Here is a 22989-nt window from a genome sequence, read left to right on the forward strand (position 1 = left end):
CAGTGTGTACGTGTGTGTGTGTGTGTGTGTGTTTCCAGCTTTGACCTGCAAGAAGGACAGGAGACGAGGTCACATGACCAGGACTTTACTTCAAACAGCATGAGCTCGTCCTCTAAGACACATCGATGACATCACTTCCTGCCCGTTCTTCTCCCCGCCATGTTTTTATCGCTCGGGCGTTCGGGTCGCCCGTCGCTAAGCCCCGCCCCCACCCTGTAACCACGGATACGCCCAGCCGAGTATTTTCGTTGATTATTCGTCGATAGCCCGATCCCCCTCCCTCCGGGACGGTTGCTAGGCGGCGGTTGCTAGGCGGCTGTTGCTAGGCGACGGGCGAATCGGCGAAGCTAAAGATAAAACGCGCTCCTTCCTCCTCCTCAGAGTCCTGGTGTTTCCATGCAGTGAAACCGGGAGGCGGTCGGAGGTCCCAGGGGGCGGGGCTTGGGAGGGGGCGGGGCTTGGGAGGGGGCGGGGCCAGGGGGGGCGAAGCAGCAAGTGAAATGACAGGAAGGTGGTCGTCGAAGGCGGGTCTTTGTATTATCTAGCGGGCGCCGTCTTGTCTCGGGCGCCGGGTTTGGCGCGGGCGGCTCGGACCCGGGTCGGCGCCGGCGCGGGGCCGGGGGCCGCCGGGGCGGCGCCGGCTTCCTGCGAGGCGCTGCGCCGCAGGCCGGAGGCAGTCCTGGGGGGCAACACGGGCGCCGTGGGGGCGCGCGCCGACAGCGGCGCCCTGGACGGGCACGCCCGCTGGGGGGACGGGCTGTCCGTCCGGCAGGGGGCGGAGCTTTGGCTGCGGCGCGTCCCAAACGTGACCCGGAGGGGGGGGCGAGGTCCGGCGGCGGGGGCGGCGGGGGGGCGGGGACAGGAAGAGGACGACCTGGGGACGGGAGGCTTGGACTTCCTCTGGTTGGCGGGTCCTGGTCTCTGCGGCCTGGAGACAGAAAACAACGATAGCTTAGCTGCTAACCCGGTTACATCAGTAGTTAGACTAGTTAGTGGATGAGTCACATCACTTGTACCTCGGTTGTTAGCTTAGTTGGACTACTAAGTTGCTCTATTCTAAGTCGCTTTGGATAAAAGCGTCTGCCAAATGTAATGTAATGTAATGCTAGCTTATTTAGATTAGTTCCTTGTGCTTTAGCTTAGCTTGATCAGTTGTTAGCTTACTGAGACTAGTTATAAGCTTAGTTAACTTGTTTGGTAGTGAAGGTGTTGAAACTCGCTGTTGTTTCGAGTTTCTCGACCAATTGTGCACTCAAACTAGCCGTCGGCTTGTTTGCTTAGTTAGATTAGCTTAGTGTGACTAGTCGTTCACCTTGTTCAACTAAACTAATTTTTTTGCTGGGTTACCGGGTTAATTGGATTGGTTGCCAGCGTAGTTATTAGCTTAGTTAGCTCAGTCTTCTCCAAAGCGTCAATGTGCCGGCATGTTCCTACGTTAGAACCTCGCCACTTCCTGTTTCGGTGTTGTCACGTGACCCGGGTGCAGAAACCAACCCGTTGGCAGCGGCGGGCGCTCCTCTGGGGGCGGGGCCGTCCACGGCGGCGAGCGGCGAAGGCGCCGCGCTCAGTTTCCCCGCAGGCCTCCGGGGGGGCGTGACGGGCCTGGGGATCCGGCTCCGGACCCCCGCGGGGGGGGCCTCCTCCTCGGACAGAGTCTCGGAGGCCCGCCGGCGCTCCTCGTCCCCGGAGGACGGCGAGGACGAGGTCCCGGACGCCATCCGGCGGCGCAGCCAGCGGCCCTGCTGCCTCTGGACCAGCAGGCGGGTCAGGTCCAGCTGCCGGACCCGGTCCCGGAGCCGGACCCGGGCCGAGGGGGACGAGGAGTCCGAGTCCTCCTCCGAGATCAGGACCGGGATCCGGCTCCGGATCCTGGGCTTGGGCGCGGGCTCGGCGCCGCCCTCCTCCGGCGCCGGCGGCTCATCGGAGGCGGGTTCCGTCCGGAGAAGCGGCGGTTCTGCGTCCTGCGGCGGAGCGGCGGCGAGGACGTCGTCCCCCGGCTCCTCCTCCGTCACCGGCGAGCCGCCGCGGCCTCGCACGCCGGCCGCCTCCTTCAAGACGGCGGCGGCGGCGTCCGGCTCGGCCTCGCGGGCGGAGTGGCCGTCCGAGGACATGACGTTGAGGTGCGACGTCTCGGCGATGTGGACGAAGGTCCTCTCCACCTTGGTGAAGGGCGGCGAGGCGGGGGCGTGCGGCGCGGACGGACGCAGCTCCGCCCTCAGGGCAGGCGACAGCCGGCCGGCGTCGGGCGGCTCGCCGGGCGCCGCCTCGCCGCCGTGCGGGCGCTCGTTCCGGGGCGTGAGCAGCCCGGGGGGCGTGGCCAGCTCCTGCTCGCCGCCGCTCGGGGACTTGCGCGTGTCTCCCGGCGAGAAGAGCACCAGGGTCTTGGACGCGTCCTCCAGGTCCGGGTCGGCGTCGGCGGCGGAGGCGGGCTCCCGCGGGCCCCGCCCCTCCTCCGCCATCAGCGTGGAGGGCGCGGCGTCCTGGCTGCGCTCGCTGCTCCGCGGGCTGGACTCGCTCCGGGTCACGTCGTCGTCCCGCGGACCCGGCGGATCCTCGGGACGCTGCGGCGCCGCCAGGCTGCGGCGCTGGGGCAGCGAGCCCGTCAGAACCACCGTCAGGAAGTCGCCCCGCTGGGCCTGCAGCTGCGGCAGGATGTGGAAGCGCTCCTTCTCAGAACCCTCGGCCTTGGTCCGGTAGTCCGGAGACACCGGAGGAACCTGAGGGAGAACCAGACAGACTTCAGCTGGGAACCGGAGGTCTGGGTGACGTCCAGATGGACTCCAGATGTTCGGACCGAGGAGGAACCTGGAGAGCGACCGAGAAAAGAAGACTTAGTTTCAGGCAAAGACTTCACACCTTCGGGTTCCGTTGGCGAAGCAGGTCCGACAGAACCGCGGCTTCCAGACGTGGACGTTCCGGCTCCGAGCGGGAACGTCTCGCTCTTCTGCCCGTCCACCAACTTCTAGCGGCACCGTTGGCCGACCGAGCGGAGGATCTAAGGAGGCTCTCGGTCCTCCGGGTTCTGGTCGCGATCTTTTCATGAGATCCTTCCCTTGAAGACGCTTCACCTCTCCTTGTTCAGCTCCACGGGGAAGCCAAGCAGCCCCAGATCACACCTCTGCATCTCCAGCTAAAAACATCCCTTCAACCAAACACTGGTACTTAGAGTTCTTCAAACCCCAACCTGAGGCGCAGACGGGTACAGGACACTCGGACACTCGGGCAGAAGATGGGTCAGCGCGACGGTTCTGCGCAAACGGACGGCCCAAGACAGAAGAACCACCTCTGCGGGACGGGACCCTGAGGTCCACCTCCTCAGCTAGTTTCCGCAACTCGGACACAAACGTCACGAGCCGTCGCAGCGAAATAATGATGCTAATAACAAACCGAAGGCGATGTTCCACCAGAGAACGTCTGGTAACATCAGCTCCAGACTGACGTTCTCGCAGCACGAACGGCGCCGTCCTGAAATGATCCGGAGGTTCCGGAACAAAATCTTTGGTTCTACAATCCGCCCCGACCTTCCCGCGTGGAACCGACCGCCTGAGTCTCGAGGACCGCCGTCTCCGTGACGACGGACAAGAACCTCGGCAAAGAGCGGCGCCAGTAAAGAAAACACAGGAACGTCAGCGTTTCCCCCAGAAGCCTTTTAATGTCCGTCAGTCAGAACAGGTTCTCCGGGATTGTCTTCGGTTCCACGGTTCCACAGCAAAGGCACAGAAGAAAATGCATTTCTGACTCTGTTTCCTGGACGGGTTCTGGAGTGTTCCTCCGAGCGGAACCCTCGCCGGGTTTCATGCTAGTAGAGACGAAGGCGGCGTCGAAGGTACTCGAGTACGGCGAGTACAAATACTCTGAAGGTACATGCTGATCCGCTTCTGGGCAAAGTTCTGTGCAGGTCGAACGTCGGAGCGTCACGTTCTTCCTGCGAAGACGCCCGCCGAGCCCGATCCGTCCCGATCCGCTTTATCGCCGCGAAAACAAACCCAGGCGTGGAAGGAGAAACGTCAGCCGGCGAGATCCTTGGCCTGCGGGCCGATGGAGGAGTGGGCGGGGCTTAATGGCTGACGCGAAAAACAAATAGCAGGAAATCCGTGAGCCGCGTTCCACCCTGTTCCGTCCGGTTCCTCCGTTCTCCCGTGAGGTATTTCGACACTTAGCGGGTTGAAGATACGGCTAAAGCTAAAGCTAAACAGTTCCGATCCCTCCTCCTGCGGGGGGGGGGGGTCTCGGTCGTATTGCTAATGGAACGTAAACAAACAATCGAACCTGAAAGCTAGCAGCCGGGCCGCGGGATCTGCAGTCCTTTGACGCTAGCACTAGCTAACGCCGCTCATGCTAAGCTAAGACACTGAAGTGATTAGCCAAATGACCCGAAATGCTACAGAGGGTAGTGATGAGACACGCGTTGCATCCAGCCGAGGCTGATTGGGGGCGGAGCTAAAGAACAGTTAGCGCGTTAGCGGAAGTGAGGTGACGATGAGTCGTGTCGGGAAGAACCCGGACCGGAGAACCTTCTTCAGAACATCCTTACGAGACGGAAGCCGCGACTCCCTGAACGCACCACCGACACACCGGGAGGAACCTTCCAACGTCCTCTCAGTCCTCAGAACTATTCCTGCTAATTTATTGCTAATTCACTTTTATTTTGTAATTAACAGGGAGCTGTTTTTTGTCCTTATATATTCATATATCCTAAAACTATTTCCCCCTCGTTTTATTCTTTATTCTTCTAGGCGACGTCCTGCTAGCCGAGCTAACGGCGTTAGCACCCGCCGCCTCCGACCGTGAGAATCTTCAACGAGTCCGTGTACAAAAACTTCACAGGTCGTGTTTTCTTTGTGGTTACAGTACAGAGTTGTGTTACAGTGCAGCCGCGCACACACACACACACACACACACACACACTCACACACACACACACACACACACACACACACACACACACACTGCTGTGCGTTCGACGCCGACCCGTGACAGACGTGCAGAATGACGCTAGCAGCTCCACCGCCGGGTACATTCGGTGACAGGAAGTCATGTGAGCGAGCGGCGGTGCATATTAGATCCTGTAGCCCTTGAACGCATCACGTGGAGAAGCATCCGGAGTCACGGACAGCGGGGGGGGGGGGGGACCCCACACTCCGCGATGAAAGCCCTCGGCGCCATGGTAACGGCTAACACAAGCAATGTCAGCATGCGAGCGATGCTAGCGTGCGGCAGCGGCGGGGCGGCGAAACAGGAAGAGGCGACTAAAGATACCAAATCAATGCTGACCTTCCGTTGTTTGACCTCCGCGACCCCCCCTCACTTATTGCATCAGAGATCTGAGTCCTCACGACCTTCTGACCCCGTGACCTTCTCGACCCCGACCTTCAGACCCCCCAAAAATGAGCTCGGTGATAAAGTGCAACAGTAAAAGTCAGCCGTCGACGGAACGGTGACGGAACAGGAAGCACCGTGGAAATAAGGTGACCAGGCTGCGATGACAAGCTAACGGCTAATGAGCTAACAGGCTAATGGTGCGTGTTTGGCAGGAAGTGGTTTCAACACGACAAATGTTCTTCCGTCTGAACCCGTCGGCCCGACGGAATCGAACCGACATGCACGGAACGGACACACACACTCGCCCGGATGTGCGGTTCCGCGGGTTCCCCGGGTCTCCGTCGCCCCGGGGGGGGGGGGGGGGGGGGGCAACATTCAGCCACGGGCTAAAACTAGCAACTGCTACATTCAGAAAATCATCAGAGCACTAGTGTGTGTGTGTGTGTGTGTGTGTGTGTTGCTGTGTGTGTGTGGGTGTAAGAGAGAGAGAGAGAGAGAGAGAGAGAGAGTGTGTGTGCGTGTGTATGTGTGTGTGTTTGTGATAGTGTGTGTGTGTTAGTGAATGTGTGTCTTCCTTCAGAGTCTGCATACATTTGGTTTTTTGACTCTTAAAGCCACTAGACCTCACACACACACACACGAACACACACGAACACACACACACAAATACACTTCAGATGCTAACACAAGCTAACACACACACACACACACAGGCGGTGAATGAAGCAGGAGTGTGAGCACAGCTTGTTGCTTGCCGCCGCGCCTCCGGGGGGGGGGTTTCCGTGACAACGCATTCTAACAATCACACCAAACAGTCTGATGGTGTGTGTGTTTCCATCCAGGTGTGTGCTTGTGTGTATTGATATCCAGTTGTGTGTCTTTTCATCTAGATGTGTGTGTGTGTGTGTGTGAAAAACAACACACTCAGTTTATTGCATTAAAATATTTAACATGGTCTCCTGGGACACTGAGTGTGCGTGCGTGCATGTGTGTGTCCAAAGTCTGCGTGTCCCTGTGTGTGTGTGTGTGTGTGTGTGTGTGTCCGCATGTGTGTGTGTGGGTCTGAGCGCGCTCAGTCCTCCTCTCAGCTGTTCTTGTTCATGAGCTTAGCTAGCATCTGCTGCAGCTGCGTCCGCGACGCGTTGATCATGGAGTGTCTGCTGCGAGGGCTGCCGGGCGCCTGCAGGGCGGCGCCGTGGCGCCGGCGGGCCGAGGCGGCGGCGTGGGCGGGGCTGCTCTCGGCGGAGCGGCTCCTCTGGATGAAGCCGCCTCCTCCGTGGGGGTAGTGCTCCGTCTCCAGGGTGGAGGAGGAGAAGACGTAGGAGGCCAGCCTCCTCAGCTGATTGGGCCGCGGCTGGTGACGGTCCTCCTCCAACTGCAAACAGACCAATCACAGAGAGGGGGGGGCGGGAGGTTAGCCGGCGGCTCCGACTCGAGTCATTGGTTTTGCCACGGCGGGCGACGTCCCGCCCCCTCCCCCCCGCCCTGGAGGCCCGAGCCAGCGGAGCCCGTTGGCTCCCGCTGCCTGAAGCCCTCAGCTGATTGGTTATCGTCTGCGAGGGGGAGGAGCCCGGAACCGTTTCGCACCCGAGAGCGGGGAACTAGCGCGGTTTGGCGCGGCTGCTAACGCGCCGAAATGAAACTCCAAGCATCGCTAAGTGAGCGGCGCTAAGCATGGTAGCATAGCCCGGGCCGTCCCCACGCGGGTCCGCCTGGAAGCGTGTGGGCCGCTAGCGTTAGCTTTGTCGTCGTAGCATGATAAGTACTGTGTAGGTAACATTAGCCTCTGCGCCGCTCACAAGTGTTTCACACCGCCCGCCCCGCGTTAGCTTTGCGCTACAATCAAAGAGCTGCTCGTACCGGACGTCCCCGGAGGGCTGGCCTATCGAAGATGCTAACGTGGCTAACAAAGGCAGACAAGCTCGCGCCCCGTGGTGAGAATTTGACGAGCCCTCGGCTTTCGATGCTAACAGAACGTCCGGGTCGTAGTTAGCGATAGTTTGAAGAACTAGCTAGCTGCAAAGCGACCCCCTGTCGTCAAACCGTGGCACATTCTGTGCGCTAACGTTTATCCGTCTGATGCTAAGCTGCACCGCTCGTCATCCCGACCCCGGGACGGGTCAGCGACGCTAGCGCCGGCTAGCCTCTGAGGGGAGGAACCCCAGCAGAACACAGAGGAGGCGGAGTCACCGAGCACACAGACACACAGCGGGGGGGGGGGGGGGGCGGGGGGGGGCACGGATTAACTGGGGGGGCGGTGACCTCTGACCTCTGACCCCGGGGGCTCGAGAGGTCAAGGGGTTGAAGGGAGGGGGGGGACAAACAGCTCCAGCTCCGGAGACAAAGACCTGAGGTCGGGGTTCGGGGGTGCCGGGGGGCAGAGCGGGGCCTCATGCACCCTTAATCCGTGCCTGGGGGGGCGGCGGGGTAGGAGGGGGGGGTAAGAAGGGGGTAAGAGGGGTAAGAGAACATGGACTAGTCCTAGGCTGTGCTTACCCCGGTCACTTCACTGCTCCGGCTCGTCCACCGGCTCCGTCCGGGCTCCTTCGCCCCAAAACTAGGGGGGGGGCGCGGGGGGCGTCGGTCCACCTGTGGCGGGCGGAGGCCTCCACCAATCAGTGGGCAGAGCGGGGGCGTGTGTGGCGGCGGCGCTCGCAGCGGGAGGGGGGGGGCATTACAAGCTCAGCGGGCGGGGCAACGTAAGTGATGGGGGCACCAGGTATGGGGGGGGGGGGGGGCACAATGTCCATCAACCAATGACAGCACAGATGGAGGAGGAACACACACACACACACACACACTGCGTCTGAGGGGGGGGGGGGCCGGGGGGGGGGGGGGGGGGGGGGGCGTGGGGGTCCTCCTGAAAAAAAAACCCTGAAGTGAAAGTAAATTAAATTAAAAGTAAATGTGAAATTGGTTCATTCCACATTAACTTTCAGATGAAAACACACACACACAGAATCACAAAAATACACACACACACACACAGATATGTGCACCTATACACACACACACAAATATATGTACACACACACACACACTCCGCCCGACCCTTCCATCCGTGTCCCACCAGCTCCCATGATGCTTTGGGGTTCGTCCGGCTCATTCTGCTGCTCGCCGCCGTTGCCGATGGCGACCGCGGGACCCGTCAATCACACCAATCACAACATGGTCTGAGGTACGTTACGACGCCGCCGTCGTGATTTCCCGATCGAAGCTCGGCGCTAGCCGGCGCAGGCTAGCAGCTGAACGGCTTCTCACTCCCGCCGCTCAAGGTACCAGATGTTAGCGCAGCGTCCGCATGTGGAGATATAGTGACAACGTGACACGTTTCCATAGCAACTGAGTGCCTTTCAGCCACACGGAGGGGCGGGACCTGACTTAAAATATCATCGCATCCGAGCTAGCAACGCTGACCAAAGCCAAGAGTCTTCGCTAGTTACGACAGCACGCTAACAGAGCTAGCATTGACCAAAGCAAAGTGTCTTTGCTAAGTACGACACCACGCTAACAGAGCTAGCATGTACCAAAGCCAAGTTTCTTTGCTAAGTACGACACCACGCTAACAGAGCTAGCATGTACCAAAGCAAAATGTCTTTGCTAAGTACGACACCACGCTAATAGAGCTAGCATGTACCAAAGCCAAGTTTCTTTGCTAACCACGACAGCACGCTAGCACAGAGCTAACACTGTTCAAGTGCGTTAGCTCTTTAACTAAATGAGGTGGCATCATTTCTTGATGGTAAGTTAGCATTGAGTGTTACCCAAGCGGTCTGTGTGTGAGTGTGTGTGTGTGTGTGTGTGTGTGTTTGTTTGTGTGTGTGTGCGCGCGCTGACAAAGATAGCACGGTGACGTCATCACGCGGCAGATCCACAGGTTCCATCTCAGAAATCACGAAGCGTAGCGTAGCGTCGTCACGCCGACCTTTGACCTCCGCCTCAAGGTCGCACACGGCTGAACCTCCTCGCTGGTTCCGATCAGATGCCGAATCCACTTCCTGCGTGCTGAGACGCCTCTGGCTAACCTGCCGAACGTCCACGCGGCGTACAGGAAATGACACGCAAAGCCGGCAGCAAAACAGGAAGTTCCTGGTGAACCCGCAGGAAGCTGGGGGCTCTGGGTCGGAGCTCCGCAGTCGCGGCGCCGGAGGGACAACCTGAGCGGCGGCGCTCGGCGGCGCCCGGCGGCCCTCGCCCCGCCCCGTCGGGCTCTCTGATTGGCCGAGGTTCTTACCGGCCTCGGCGGTCCGTTGGGCTCCGACTCCCTGCGGCGAGGTCGTCCCGTCGGCAGCGAATGGCAGGGCGAGTGGGCGGGGCTTCCGCCGCTCCTCCTGGACGCCTCCTCCTCCGCCAGCGTCAACATGGCGCGGCCGCCCTCCCGCGTCTTGGGCCGCACCACCAGCTCGCCGCCTGCCGCCGGGTCACACGGTCACAACCGAGCGTCCGGACGCCATCGACGGCGTCGGGCGGAGCGCCTACCTCCGGCCCGTAGTCGCCGCCGCTCCTCCTGCTCCTCCAGGGGGCGGAGCTCCTCGGGCTCCTCGTCCGTGGTCCCGGACGTGGTCGGCTGGAAGTCCCGAAGCTCCGCCTCCTTGTCGATGATCACCCACTCCTTGCTGTCGAAGTCCTCCTCCTCCGCCAGCGGGACGGAGCGGATGAAGGCGTTGCTGTGAGCCTCCTGGTCCACCGACGCCACCGACACTTCCTGCCGGCCGCTGGCTTGCCGGTCTCCGCGGCAACCGGGGTCCACCGACAGCATCTGGGCCGGCTGGGACGAGTAGACGTGACGGGACGGCGAGCCCAGCATGTCCATCCTGGACCTGGAGGACACACGGACGTCAGAGCGCGGCGGCGACGGGAAGCCCCGCCCCCTCGGCCGACCTACCTCTGCCCGTAGGCGTCCGCCCGCCCCTCCGCCGCCGACAGGCGGTCCGACTCGGGGCTGTTGACGCGGCGGTACCGTAGCGACCGGCCTTGACCCGTCGGCGAGTCGGGCACTCGGACCGGCGACACGGGGCAGGCCACCCGGCCCGCCTCCTCCTCCTGAGGGAGCGCAGGAAGTGATGTCAGAGGGCGCGGCGCCCCGACGGCACACGGGGGCGGGGAAGGGGGCGGGACCTTGTTCAGGCTGATCCGGAGCCTGTTGCGGTTGAAGTCGGTGTCGTCCCAGCCTTCCCCGCCCTCGCCGGCCGCCGGGACGCCCTGCTCGCCGAGGGGCCGGCCGGGCGGCGCCGGCGGCGGCGCGTTCTCCTGGTCGCTCAGGTGCTCGTCCTGCAGCACGTCGTCCGTGTTCTCACGCTGAGGATCTCCGGGAACCGGCGTCACGATGGCTCTGCGGGCGGAGGGGCGACACGTGACCTCCGGGCGCCGGACGCCGTCCTCCTCCGAGACACGCGGCGTCCCTTACCCCACCATGGCCGCCGTGGGCCTGGTGTTGTGCTGAGGCTGCGTGGAGGCGCTGGTCGACAGCGTGACATCACTTCCTCCCTTCTCCCAGTCGAAGGGCTCGTTCTCGGTGATGATGCGCTCCTTCATGCTGTTCTCGAACACCGACATCAGCAGCTGCGACACCACAGGGCCGGGCGTTAGCGCCGCGGGCCGGCGCCGGGCGTTAGCGCCAAGCGTTAGCGCCGCGCCGCCGGGATCCGGCCGTACCTGGTAGTCGGGTTTGGTGTAGTAGTCCAGCGCCAGGACGTGGTCCAGGAACACGTTGAACTCGGACGGCATGTGCTTGAGGAGCATCCGGTGGTCGTAGCGCTCCTTGATCTGACCCACTTGTTCCTGAAAGACGCAGCGGGACTCCGCGCTAGCATGGGGGCGCTAAAGTTGGGTTCCTGGAAGGACCCCGACGACGCGCGGCGGAAACTAACCTTATCTTTGATCTTTCGCCACGGCAACTGTCCGACCGCGAACTCCACCAGCATGTAAAACAAAGACCACAGGTCGTCATGACGACCCATTTCCTGGAAGGACAGCGAGGACAGTAGCGTCGTTAGCGGATCGCAACGCCGTCGGGCGGGCGGTTAGCGAGCGGCTCGTGCTCCCGGTCAGCGCGGAAAGCATGCATGCAGTTAGCATGCTAGCCTGCTAGCGACGGCGCTAACCTTGTTCTTGTGAGCGTTGACGGAGGCGTAGCGGACCGTCCCCCTGAACCCGGCCACCGTCCGCGGCTGCAAACAAACACAGGTCAGTCACGGCGGCGGCGAACCGACCGGGAGACACAGAACTCCGTTCGGCCGGCGGCGGCACCAACACAGGACGGACGGAAACTTCGGAACGTGGCGTTCCCCGGTTCCCTGCGGCGTCCGGGCGGGCGGGGAACCTTCTAGACCTCGCACATGAGAAGAAAGTAAAGTCAAACAGAACAAGCAAACAGAACGAGCAAATATGATGTCAAAGGAAACGTCCCAGGTTCCGCTGCATCTCGGCCTCCGCCCGTTTCCATGGCAACGACAGGCAGCTGGCTACCGCGCTAAGCTACAGAAGCGGGGACCGCCGTCCAAGAAGCTGGCGGAGAACCTGCTGGTCCAACTGGGACCACAGCAGAACGTGCTAGAACCCTCTCCTGAAAGACCGTCACTCTCATCCGAACTTCTGTGAGCTAACTGTAAGCTAACGTTTCCTCAACTAGCTCTTAGCTAACCTCTTCCCAGCTGACGTTGTGTAAGATAACCTCTCTCTCGGCTAATGTTCTATAAGCTCACGTTCTCTCAGCTAACGTTCTTTCAGATGACATTCTGTCAGCTAACGTTCCGCAAGCTAACGTTCTTTCGGCTGACATTCTGTCAGCTAACGTTCTGTAAGCTGACGTTCGGCTGAACTTCTGTCAGCTAATGTTCCGCAAGCTAACGCTCTCTCAGCTGAACTTCTGTCAGCTAACATTCCGCAAGCTAACGCTCTCTCAGCTGAACTTCTGTCAGCTAACGTTCCGCAAGCTAACGTTCTCTCGGCTGACATTCTGTCAGCTAACGTTCTGTAAGCTAATGTTCTCTCAGTTGAGCTTCTGTCAGCTAGCGTTCTGTAAGCTAACGTTCCGCAAGCTAACGTTCTCTCGGCTGACATTCTGTCAGCTAACGTTCCGCAAGCTAACGTTCTCTCGGCTGACATTCTGTCAGCTAACGTTCTGTAAGCTGACGTTCGGCTGAACTTCTGTCAGCTAACGTTCCGCAAGCTAACGTTCGGCTGACATACACCTAGTAAGGCTGCTTCTCGAGGGTGATCCAACTAACGCCTTAGAAAAGTTAGCCTTGCGATGCTACACTGCTGCTCTGACTGAGGTCTCCAATGTGTTCGTCTGAGAACCTGCCGGAGAACCCACAGGAACCCAGGAGAACATCAGCCGTTAGGGAACAGGATCTCCCTAAAGAACGGGAGTTGGTCGGAGGAGGTCCTGGACGGGACGGAGGACCAGAGATGCAGCCGTGACCCCGCCCCCCTGCGGTTGCTATAGAAACCACTCACATCCCTGGGTAACCATGGAGATGATGGAGAAACGGGAGGCATGCACGTCAAAATCATAAGTCCAAAGGAACTGCAAGAAAAGACACACAAGAACCAGACGCAAAATAAAGACACACAGCGGGACAGGGGGCGATTGATCGGCCGATCGACACGCGGCCAATCGGCTCATCAGCCGATCAATCGCTGAGTAAATCGATCAGCCGGTAAATTGATCGGCTGATCGACCGGCCGATCAATCGGGCCACGGATCGATAGGCCTCCTGTCAATCAATGGCACTCGGCAGGACTCAAATAAACTGATGGAAAAGGGAACTGAAAAAAAGGAGGTCTGGTTTCCCACGATGCAACGGGCTGACAGGAAGGGGCGGGGCTTAGCGGGCAGGGGAGTCACATGATGTGATGGGTGACAGGAAGGGGCGGGGCTTACCGGGCAGGGGAGTCACATGATGTGATGGGTGACAGGAAGGGGCGGGGCTTACCGGGCAGGGGAGTCACATGATGTGATGGGTGACAGGAAGGGGCGGGGCTTACCGGGCAGGGGAGTCACAGTGTAAGGGACCAATGACAGGAAGGGGCGGGGCTTACTGACCTAGGGAGTCACATGATGTGATGGGTGACAGGAAGGGGCGGGGCTTACTGCCAGGGAGTCACATGATGTGATGGGTGACAGGAAGGGGCGGAGCTTATTGACAGGGAGTCACATGATGTGATGAGTGCCAGAAAGGGGCGGGGCTTACCGACTCAAGGAGTCACATGATGTGATGGGTGACAGGAAGGGGCGGGGCTTACCAGCCCGGGGAGTCACATGATGTGATGAGGGACATGAAGGGGCGGGGCGTACCAGCCCGGGGAGTCACATGATGTGATGAGTGACAGGAAGGGGCGGGGCTTACCAGCCCGGGGAGTCACATGATGTGATGAGTGACAGGAAGGGGCGGGGCTTACCGGGCGGACCTCCCCCGTGGTGTTGGTGTATTGTCTGGCCAGACCGAAGTCCAGCATGTAGCACTTCCTGTAGGTGGAGGGGAGGCGACCCATGGCGAAGTTGGACTGAGGGACACAAACACACACACACACACACACACACACACATGCACACACATATTAATACACACACACACACACACGTTAATTTGCGCACACACAAATTAATACACACATGTCAATAAACACACACAAATAAATGCCATCCATTTACACACACACACACACATTACAACACATAAATACACACACACGCATTAATGCGCATACACAAGTGAACACACACACACACACACACACACACACACACACACACACACACACCGGTTTGATGTCCCTGTGCAGGAAGCCCACAGAGTGAATGGCTTCGATGGACTCCAGGATCTGCTTGCCCAGCCTGAGGGTGGTGCTCATGGTGAAGGTTCCTCGGGGCTGGCTGCGCCGCAGGTCCGCCAGGTTCCGACCCTGAGAACACCGAGATGGCCCGTCAGCTGGGCCACGCACACACACACACACACACACACACACACACAGGACCCACCTGGAGCTGCATCACCACGTAGTTGAACTTATCGTTCCTTCCACAGCCGATGAACTTACAGACGTGGTTCTTCCCTGGAACAGAGCAGAACCTTCAGAACCACGCTGTGTGTGTGTGTGTGTGTATGTGTGTGTGTGTGTGTGTGTGTGTGTGTGTATCCGCCCTACCCTGCAGCTTCTTCAGCACAGCCACCTCCATCTTCAGCACCTGCTTGGGCTGCTGGGCCGACTCCACCTTCAGCGCAACGTTCTCCCTGGTCAGCAGGTCCAAGGCTTCGTAGATCTCCCCGAACCCCCCCCCTCCAATCTTCTTCAGCTGGAGTACACAAACACACACACACACACACACACACACACACTTCAGCTGTGTGTACGTGTACGTGGGATAGACAAGCTGCCTGTGTGCGTGCATGTGTGTGTGCAATAGAGAGAGAGGCAGGTTGTGTGTGTGTGTCTGTGTGTCTGTGTATGTGTGTGTGTGTGTGTGTGTGTGTGTGTGTGTGTGTGTGTGTGTGTGTGTTTGTGTGTGTGATACAGAGATATAGGGTGTGTGTGTGATGCAAAGTTGAGATCATCGGAGTGTAAACAGCCTGAGGCTTCACGCCGGCATCTGATTGGCTGAGACTCAAACTGGATTATATAACATGCTTCAGTCTTTTAACCCTTTAGACACAAATTCAAGGAGGAACTTCCTTTTAAATTGGATGCAACTTCCTGTTTAGCAGTTGTAACTTCCTGTCTAACTGTTGAAACTTTTTGTTTCATTATCGTCACTTCCTGCTTTGCAGTTGTTATTTCCTGTTTCATATATTTAACTACCTGTTATATAACTGTAACTTCCTGTTTCATAGTTGTTACTCCCTGTTTTATCGTTGTAACGGCTTTAAGTGGTGTCCTGTTTGAACAGCTGTAACTTCCTGTTTTATAACTGTAACTTCCTGTTTTGAAACTGTAACTTCCTGTTTCATAGTTGTAACTTCCTGTCTAACTGTTGAAACTTTCTGTTTCATTATTGTCACTTCCTGTCTTTATAGCTGTAACTTGCTGTTTTATAGTTGTTACTTCTTGTTTTATAGTTTTAATTTGCAGTTTTATAGTTGTTACTTCCTGCTTTATAGTTGTAACGGCTTTAAGTGGTGGCCGGTTTTTATAGCTTTAACTTCCTCTTTTATAACTGTAACTTCCTGTCATATAACTGTAACTTCCTGTTTCAGATATTTAACAACCTGTTTTATAACTGTAACTTCCTGTTTCACAGTTGTTACTTCTTGTTTTGTAGTTGTTACTTCCTGTTTTATAGCTGTAACTTCCTGTTTTATAGTTGTAACAGTTTTAAGTGGTGTCCGGTTTTTGTAGTTGTTACTTCCTGTTTTATAGCTGTTACTTCCTGTTTCATAGTTGTCACACCCCGTTTATAGTTGTAACTTCCTGTTTACAGTTGTTACTTCTTGTTTTGTAGTTGGAACGTCCTGTTTTATAGCTGTAACTTCCTGTTTTATATATATAACTTCCTGTTTGATAGCTGTAACTTCCTGTTTTATAGTTGTCACTTCCTGTTTTATAGTTATTACTTCCTGTTTTATAATTGGTACTTCCTTTTTATAGTTGTCACACCCCGTTTATAGTTGTAACTTACTGTTTTATAGTTGTAACTTACTGTTTTATAGTTGTAACCTACTGTTTTATAGTTGTAACTTACTGTTTTATAGTTGTAACTTCCTATTTTATAGTTGTGACTTCCTGTTTACAGTTGTTACGTCTTGTTTTGTAGTTGGAACGTCCTGTTTTATAGCTGTAACTTCCTGTTTTATAGCTGTCACTTCCTGTTTCATAGTTGTTACTTCCTGTTTTATAATTGGTACATCCTTTTTATAGTTGTCACACCCCGTTTATAGTTGTAACTTACTGTTTTATAGTTGTAACTTCCTATTTTATAGTTGTGACTTCCTGTTTACAGTTGTTACGTCTTGTTTTGTAGTTGGAACGTCCTGTTTTATAGCTGTAACTTCCTGTTTTATAGCTGTCACTTCCTGTTTCATAGTTGTTACTTCCTGTTTTATAATTGGTACTTCCTTTTTATAGTTGTCACACCCCGTTTATAGTTGTAACTTACTATTTTATAGTTGTAACTTACTGTTTTATAGTTGTAACTTCCTATTTTATAGTTGTGACTTCCTGTTTACAGTTGTTACGTCTTGTTTTGTAGTCGTTACTTCCTGTTTTACATCTGTAACTTCCTGTTCCCCTCAGGTCCTCCCTCAGCATGAGGACTGTGTGGGTATCTGGGTGTCTGGGGTTTCGAGGATGTGCCGTGTTTTCCAGACTCACCACCTTCCAGCGGTCCTTGACCATGCAGTTTGGCGGCAGGATGTCCACCTGCTCCGACGTCCCGTTCATGTTGGCGTTTTCGGGTCCGGCCACTAGGCACTGCATCTGCCAGCCGGACAGCACGCGTGCAGCTCCCAGCTTGAACGAGCCATTTATCTGGAGGGGGCGCACAGGGAGCGTCAGGGCCGCCGGCCTCCGAGTCCCGCTCGCCACGGTCGGCCCTCGGCCGGCGCCGGGCCGCCGTCAGAAGCCATTCTTCAGCTGGATCGGGCTACAGGCCGGGGGGGCGGGGGGGGGGGGGGGGGGGGGGTGAGTGGGGGGGGCAGGTTCTAGAGATCGGATCGGAAAAACACCGACTTCACAGTGAACTCACTCCAGGCAGGAAGTCCCGACCGGCCAATCAGACGGGGTCGTCTGCTCCTGCCGGGAGGTTAATGCGCGGGCTGGTCGTCGACGGTGGAGCTCATGCTCACCGATGTGTTAGCTTGAAAATCCACCGCCGCATTTCAGGTTTTGGACTTCCTGGGTGGACGGACGCGCTCCGCTAGGCTAGCTACGCCGCACGGCTTCCTTCCAAACGGGAAGCGCCACAAAGGTCGCGACATTTAGCGTCGGACCGCGCCGGATGGAGAACGTTTGGAGAACCTGTTCCAGGAGATACCGCAACAGGAGAACCCTCGTTCGGCCGGCGGCGGCCATGTTGTTGCCGGCCGGGGGGGTGAAGCAGGCCCGTCCCCAAACATGCTGCCCGTCATGCCAGCGCATGCACTGCCACGGCCGGCAATGTGGGGGGGGGGCGATGTTTGCACGTCTGCCGCGACATGGGCTGTCACCATGACGACGCAGACGCAAGCAAATCCTGCCGCCGCCGAACCGCCAATCGCTGCAGGAGGGCGGGGCCGCAGAGTTCCCCTCAGCAGGAAGCGGGAGCGGCGTCGGGGGAGCTGAGCTACGACTGTTTTTACACAAAACGCCGGGCTTCCGGCACGTGGTCGTCGCCATGACGACCGACGCGAGAGCTCCGACCCGAGGGGGGGCTTGAGGGAAACTCTGAGGTCCGGCGGTGACATCATGACCTTCGCCCGTCTCCACCTATGCTCTCCTACGACCGGGCGGGGGTGGGGGTGCGAGGGGGGGGGGTGCTCTGCCAGAAGCCGCTCAGCATCATTCCGGCCTCACCATCGTTCTGAGCTCCCGGAAAACCTGCCGCCTTACAACAAAACCACTTCCTGTTCCCCAGTTAGCCTACAAGCCAGAGCAGAGGGCACAGTTAACCGACTGGCTAGCACGTTCGCTGGCACAGTGACATCACCGAGGGGGGCGGAGCCCCGGACGGCGGGCGGGCTGCCGTTCGGCGACCGGCGCCGGCAGGCAGGACCAGCAACCGGCGTTAGGATTGCGACGGCTGCTAGCGACCGGCGCAGGCAACCCGCACTGGCAACCAGTGCCAGCATCAGCAATGGCTGCTAGCTAGCAGCGCTGGCAACCAGTGCTAGCAGCCGCCGCCAGCAACCAGTGCTAGAACTAGCAACATCCGCTAGCAACCAGCGCTTGCAACCAGTGCTGGGAACAAGCAGCTTCCACTAGCAACCAGTGCTAGAACTAGCAACGTCCGCTAGCACCCAGTGCTAGAGCTAGCAACTTCCACTAGCAACCAGTGCTAGAACTAGCAACATCCGCTAGCAACCAGCGCTGGCAACCAGTGCTAGCAACCGGCACTAGCAACCAACGCTAGAATCAGGAACTAGCGCTAGCAACCAGCGCTAGAACGAGCAACTTCCGCCAGCAACGAGTGTTAGAACCAGCAACCTCCGCTGGCAACCAGCACTGACTGGCAACCAGTGCTAGCAACGGGAACTAGCAACCAACGCTAGAATCGGGAACTAGCGCTAGCAACGATTGTTAGAACTAGCAACTTCCACTAGCAACCAGCACTGGCGACCAGCACTGACCGGCAACCAGTTCTGGCAACCGGCACCAGCAGCCCGTGCGAGCACCAACAACTGTCGCCGGCAACCCGTGCTAGCGAACGTATTCGTCGTTTCCACGAGACGCCACTCCGGCCGGAACAGTTTCCAAATTCGACGTGTTTGATCGACGTCCCACTTTCTGATTGGCTGAGGGGCCACGCCCACGTTTGATTGCCAGGAGCCGACGGGCGTCGCGTGGCTACGAAGAACAAACACAGTGAGGTCACCCGTCCTCACCTCAGGGGGAGAACATCATTAGCATTGTTAGCATCATTAGCATCATTAGCATCCACCGCCTGAACAAAGACGGTCGCTCACATGACTTACACACAAACCTCCGCCATTCAGCATGAATGAATGAATGAATGAATCATTGAAAGAATGAAAACATGACGTGAATGACTGTAGAATGAATGAATGAGTGAATAAACAAATGAAAGAGTGAAAGAATGAATGAACTAGTGAATAAAAGGATGATGAAAGAATGAGTGAATTTCGCTGCATCCTTTTACAATCCAATCAACATCCAAACAAAGTTGTGTCGCGGTCCAATCAGGTTGAGGGGGCGGGGCCTCACCTGCTGAAAGCGTTAATCCGACCGGACCTGTGTGACGTCACGTACCGGACAAAGGCCCGGTAAAAATAGTGACCGGAAGCGCCCCCCCCCTCCTCGAGCGCGCGCGTGGACCCGCTCCTCCGCAGTGCACAGTCATGGGTCTCCGGTGCGCAGGCGCAGAAGCGCATCCCGCCGATCGATAAATCTGTCCCGGGCCGACCGGAGCCGATCGTAGCCGACCGGAGCCGAACGAGGCCGAACGGAGCCGAACGGAGCCGAACGGAGCCGATCGGCCGCGAATCAGAGCCCGGCGGCACCGCCCGGTTCGGCTCGCAGGTGCCGCGCTCTCCATCCGGTCGCCCGGGGTCCGGTTCCGGCCTACCTGGCGCACCGTCCGCTCCTTTTCCGCCGAATCTTCATCTGGGATCCGATCCCGACTCGGTGCGTCCGGGTCGGCGGAACCCGCCGTTCCTTCGGGGCCGCGCCGACCCGGACCGGCGGCGGGACCGGAACCGGGCGATGCCGCTCGCCCCCCTCCCGCTCGCCCCCTCCCTCCGCGTCCAGGAGCGTGCGGGTTCGGGTCTTCCCGCTGAGGCCGGCGGGGACGAGCACCCTCTCGCCGCCGGACCGGAACCGGGAGCCGGAGGCGGGCCGCCGGTCCAGAACCGGGTCCCGGAGCCGGGCTGTCAGGGGCGGGACGGGGAGGCCGGGTCGTCCGGCTCCAGCCTGTTTGTCCGCACTGCAGCTCCGCATCCAGCGGCGGAAAGCTGACGTCAGCGCACCAACAACATCCGGTTTGCCCTTTCAAAGTAAAAGCACGCCGGCGACACTGACGCTTTTATTTTGAACACGCAATGCAGGTCATTATATTATATTATATTATATTATATTATATTATATTATATTACATTATATTATATTGTTAAAAACAACGATAATTATCTTTGAAATGCTGCATCGTTTAAAGTAACAAATTAAAAATAAATAGCGCTGCCTATTGGCAGGCAACTGCTCACGGTTCAGCTATGATGGGTAAAATTCAGTAGAATCAATTCAAATTTAAGACGACTGCAGTAAGTGTATTAAAAGTTAAATGTTGTGTTTTATTTGCTTGACACTTTATGTTTTATTGTATTTCTTATTCTCCCTCCTTCCTACTATTATCTATTATTGTTATGTTTTACTTGAAACTCTGGCACAACAATTTTCTTCGGGATAAATAAAGCTGTTCTTTTTCTTATTCTTATTATTCTGATTTCTCGCTCTGCGTCGGTCGCTCGGTAGGAATGAAACCGTCCCCGTGTCTCGCGTGGCGGGCGGACTTCCGGCCGCTCCGGTGCTTTTATTGCCGCAGTCTCACCGGATGTTGTGACCGCTGCGGGCTGCTTCATGGCGGCGGTCCCACCCTGCATCCCGCACCTGAACGCCTCACCCCGCATCCCGCCCCTGAACGCCTCACCCCGCATCCCGCATCTGAACGCCCCACCCCGCATCCCGCCTCGGCGCGTCTCACCGGGATGCGTGTCCTCCCGCCGTCCGGCCGCCGCGCCGCGTCCTCCGCTCCATCCCGCACGCAGCATCAGCACCGCACGGCCGCCGCCTCTCCTCCTCCTTCTCCGGCGCCTCCTGGTGGCGAGGAGACGACCGGATGTGACGTCACGGCAGGTCATCGGCGCCGCGGAGAGACGAACCCAAGCGCTTTAGATTTGCAAAGATTTCTTCCCACGTACAAACTGTGGCGCACAAAAATTGCACATTTATGCACCTTTGCAGTGCAAATCACTGATAAATATAAACATTTCTTTTTTTCTTTTGACTTTTTTTTCCTCCCCAATGTTGGCACCGGGCTGCACATACAAGGAGAGCATCATTTCATGGCGTTTAACGGCAGCAGGAGAATTTAGGTGATCACAACTTGCAGACGGTGCAACAATATTTGTACACAATAAGCACGAGGAGGCAAAAGTAGAGGGACTAAAAATGGAAAGAGAACTTGGAAGAGCTGATGAATGAGGAAAATGAAAGAGAGGCAATGGAGGAGGTGACTGTTGTAGACCACAAAGTTGCAGAGATTAGGAAAAGTGAAGTGAGGAAGGCATTGAAGAGGATGAAGAGTGGACAGGCAGTGGGTCCTGATGATATACCCGTGGAGGTCTGGAAGTGTTTCTGACAACATTATTCAACAGGATCTTAGAGAGTGAGAAGACGCCTGAGGTGGACGAGACGGTGGCGAGAGCAGCGATGACGTACGGCCTACAAACACTGACAACGACAAAAAGAGGCAGAACTAGAGGTTGCAGAGATGAAGATGCTGAGGTTCTCTTTGGGAGCAACCGGGATGGAGAGGATCAGGAAGGAGTCCATCAGAGGGACGACACGCGGTAGATGTTTAGGACATAGACTGAGGCGGTCGGTCATAATAATACATCTGTCGGTGGACGGATGCTGAGGATCTAGAGGAAGACCAGGGAGAAGATGGGTGGATGTCGTGTGAGGAGAGGAAGGCTAGATGGAGAAGGTGTGGAGACCCTGAAGGGGAAAGACCAAAGGAGAAGATTCCCACATGAAGACTGCAGCCGGGTGGAGATACTGTAAGCGGTGTTCCTGTTCAGGATCACAAAGCTGCCGATCCACACGGAGAAAAATGAAAAATCCGGTAACGATTAAAATTCGGATCGTACCGTTGAACAAATCAGGAAAAAGTGGAATACGTGGTTGATGATGGAGCTTAATAATAACACCTTTGGAATGAAATAGCTGACAAAACTAATGAATAAAGAAGATAATATTTGGAATTCATTTTTAACTCTTATTAAAATGTGCTTAGAATCCTGTGAAATGAGCCCATTTTCACAAACATCATTTTCACCCATGAATTATTACCTTTGGAATAACAGCAGCGTTCAGTATAAAAAGAAGCGCTTATGCTATAAAAGCTGGGTCAACAATTAAGGCTTTCATTGGAATAAAAATATGGCTGACCGGTCATAAATTCTATCTCAACAACTCAGGGTCACAGGTGATGTTTAATTGATTTGATGCTTCATTTGTTTGATTGATCAATGGATCAGATGTTTGATCAATTGTTTGTTCGATTGCTTCTGCAAGAAGTGAACCTGACAGCAATAAAATCGATAACATCTTTCAAAAGAATGGATGTAATGTTGGAGCCTTCCGGCAAAACAAGTACCTTCAGGATTAATATTCTATTGATTGATCGATTGTTTGATTGACTGGTCGATTGTTTGTTTGATATGAAGTCACGGCTTCACATCAGCTCAGATATCCTGCAGGTGAAAAAATGAATCTGGGAATAAATGGATGAATAAGACAAGAAAACTTTATTGATCCCCATAGGGTAAATTCTTTTGTCACAACAGCGTAACAGTTACAGTGTCAATTATAAATAGAGAGACAATTATAAGACAGAGGATGGCAAAGACATCCACGCATAAATAAACAGTAGGGAAAACAACAACAGCAACAACATCAGGGATAAGAATGGACAGCAGAAAGGAAACAGTGAAGGTAAAAAATAGATATCCAGAGCTAAATGACGATGTAACGACGAAGCAATGACAAGAATAAAATAAAGGATGCTTGCGTGCTGCGACCAACAAAGATGCGGCTTTCATGCCATCGTGTTGAGCCTGGTCACCTCAGGCTCTTTCTTATTAAACATACAGAACCTATGGGTGATTGAATGAATGCATTCTGTGGGATTTAAAATGCAGTGTGGATGAATGAATGAATGAATGAATGAATGAATGAATGCTCTGCTGCCCCTGGAGTCCACATGCAGAACTTCACTTACCTGATGCCAAAAAG

General features: G+C 56.3%; 1 protein-coding gene across 5 annotated transcripts; it reads right to left on the minus strand.

Moving 5' to 3' along the window:
- Positions 1 to 75: 75 nt before the first annotated feature.
- Positions 76 to 20787, minus strand: ttbk1a (tau tubulin kinase 1a). Of its 5 annotated transcripts, XM_086156675.1 has the most exons (17): positions 20675 to 20748; positions 17815 to 17880; positions 16636 to 16791; positions 14476 to 14623; positions 14309 to 14382; positions 14092 to 14232; positions 13729 to 13833; positions 11427 to 11492; positions 11193 to 11285; positions 10978 to 11103; positions 10730 to 10884; positions 10441 to 10654; positions 10208 to 10365; positions 9802 to 10142; positions 9557 to 9732; positions 1495 to 2717; positions 76 to 928 (listed from the first exon to the last, which is right to left on the minus strand). In XM_086156675.1, exons 2-17 carry the CDS (start codon positions 17815 to 17817, stop codon positions 538 to 540), a joined length of 3570 nt encoding a protein of 1189 aa, XP_086012801.1. In that variant the 5' UTR covers positions 17818 to 17880; positions 20675 to 20748; the 3' UTR covers positions 76 to 537. The 5 variants fall into 5 exon arrangements, with proteins under 5 accessions (XP_086012801.1, XP_086012802.1, XP_086012800.1 ...); XM_086156676.1 differs by lacking the exon at positions 17815 to 17880 and having other exon boundaries at positions 20675 to 20787; XM_086156674.1 differs by having other exon boundaries at positions 10208 to 10654; positions 20675 to 20749.
- Between the last annotated feature and the right edge of the window lie 2202 nt (positions 20788 to 22989).

The sequence above is a fragment of the Fistularia commersonii genome, chromosome 12, assembly GCF_037954325.1.
Source record: "Fistularia commersonii isolate RoL2024-O1a breed Wild chromosome 12, RoL_Fcom_v1.0, whole genome shotgun sequence".
In the NCBI taxonomy this organism is placed as follows: domain Eukaryota; kingdom Metazoa; phylum Chordata; class Actinopteri; order Syngnathiformes; family Fistulariidae; genus Fistularia; species Fistularia commersonii.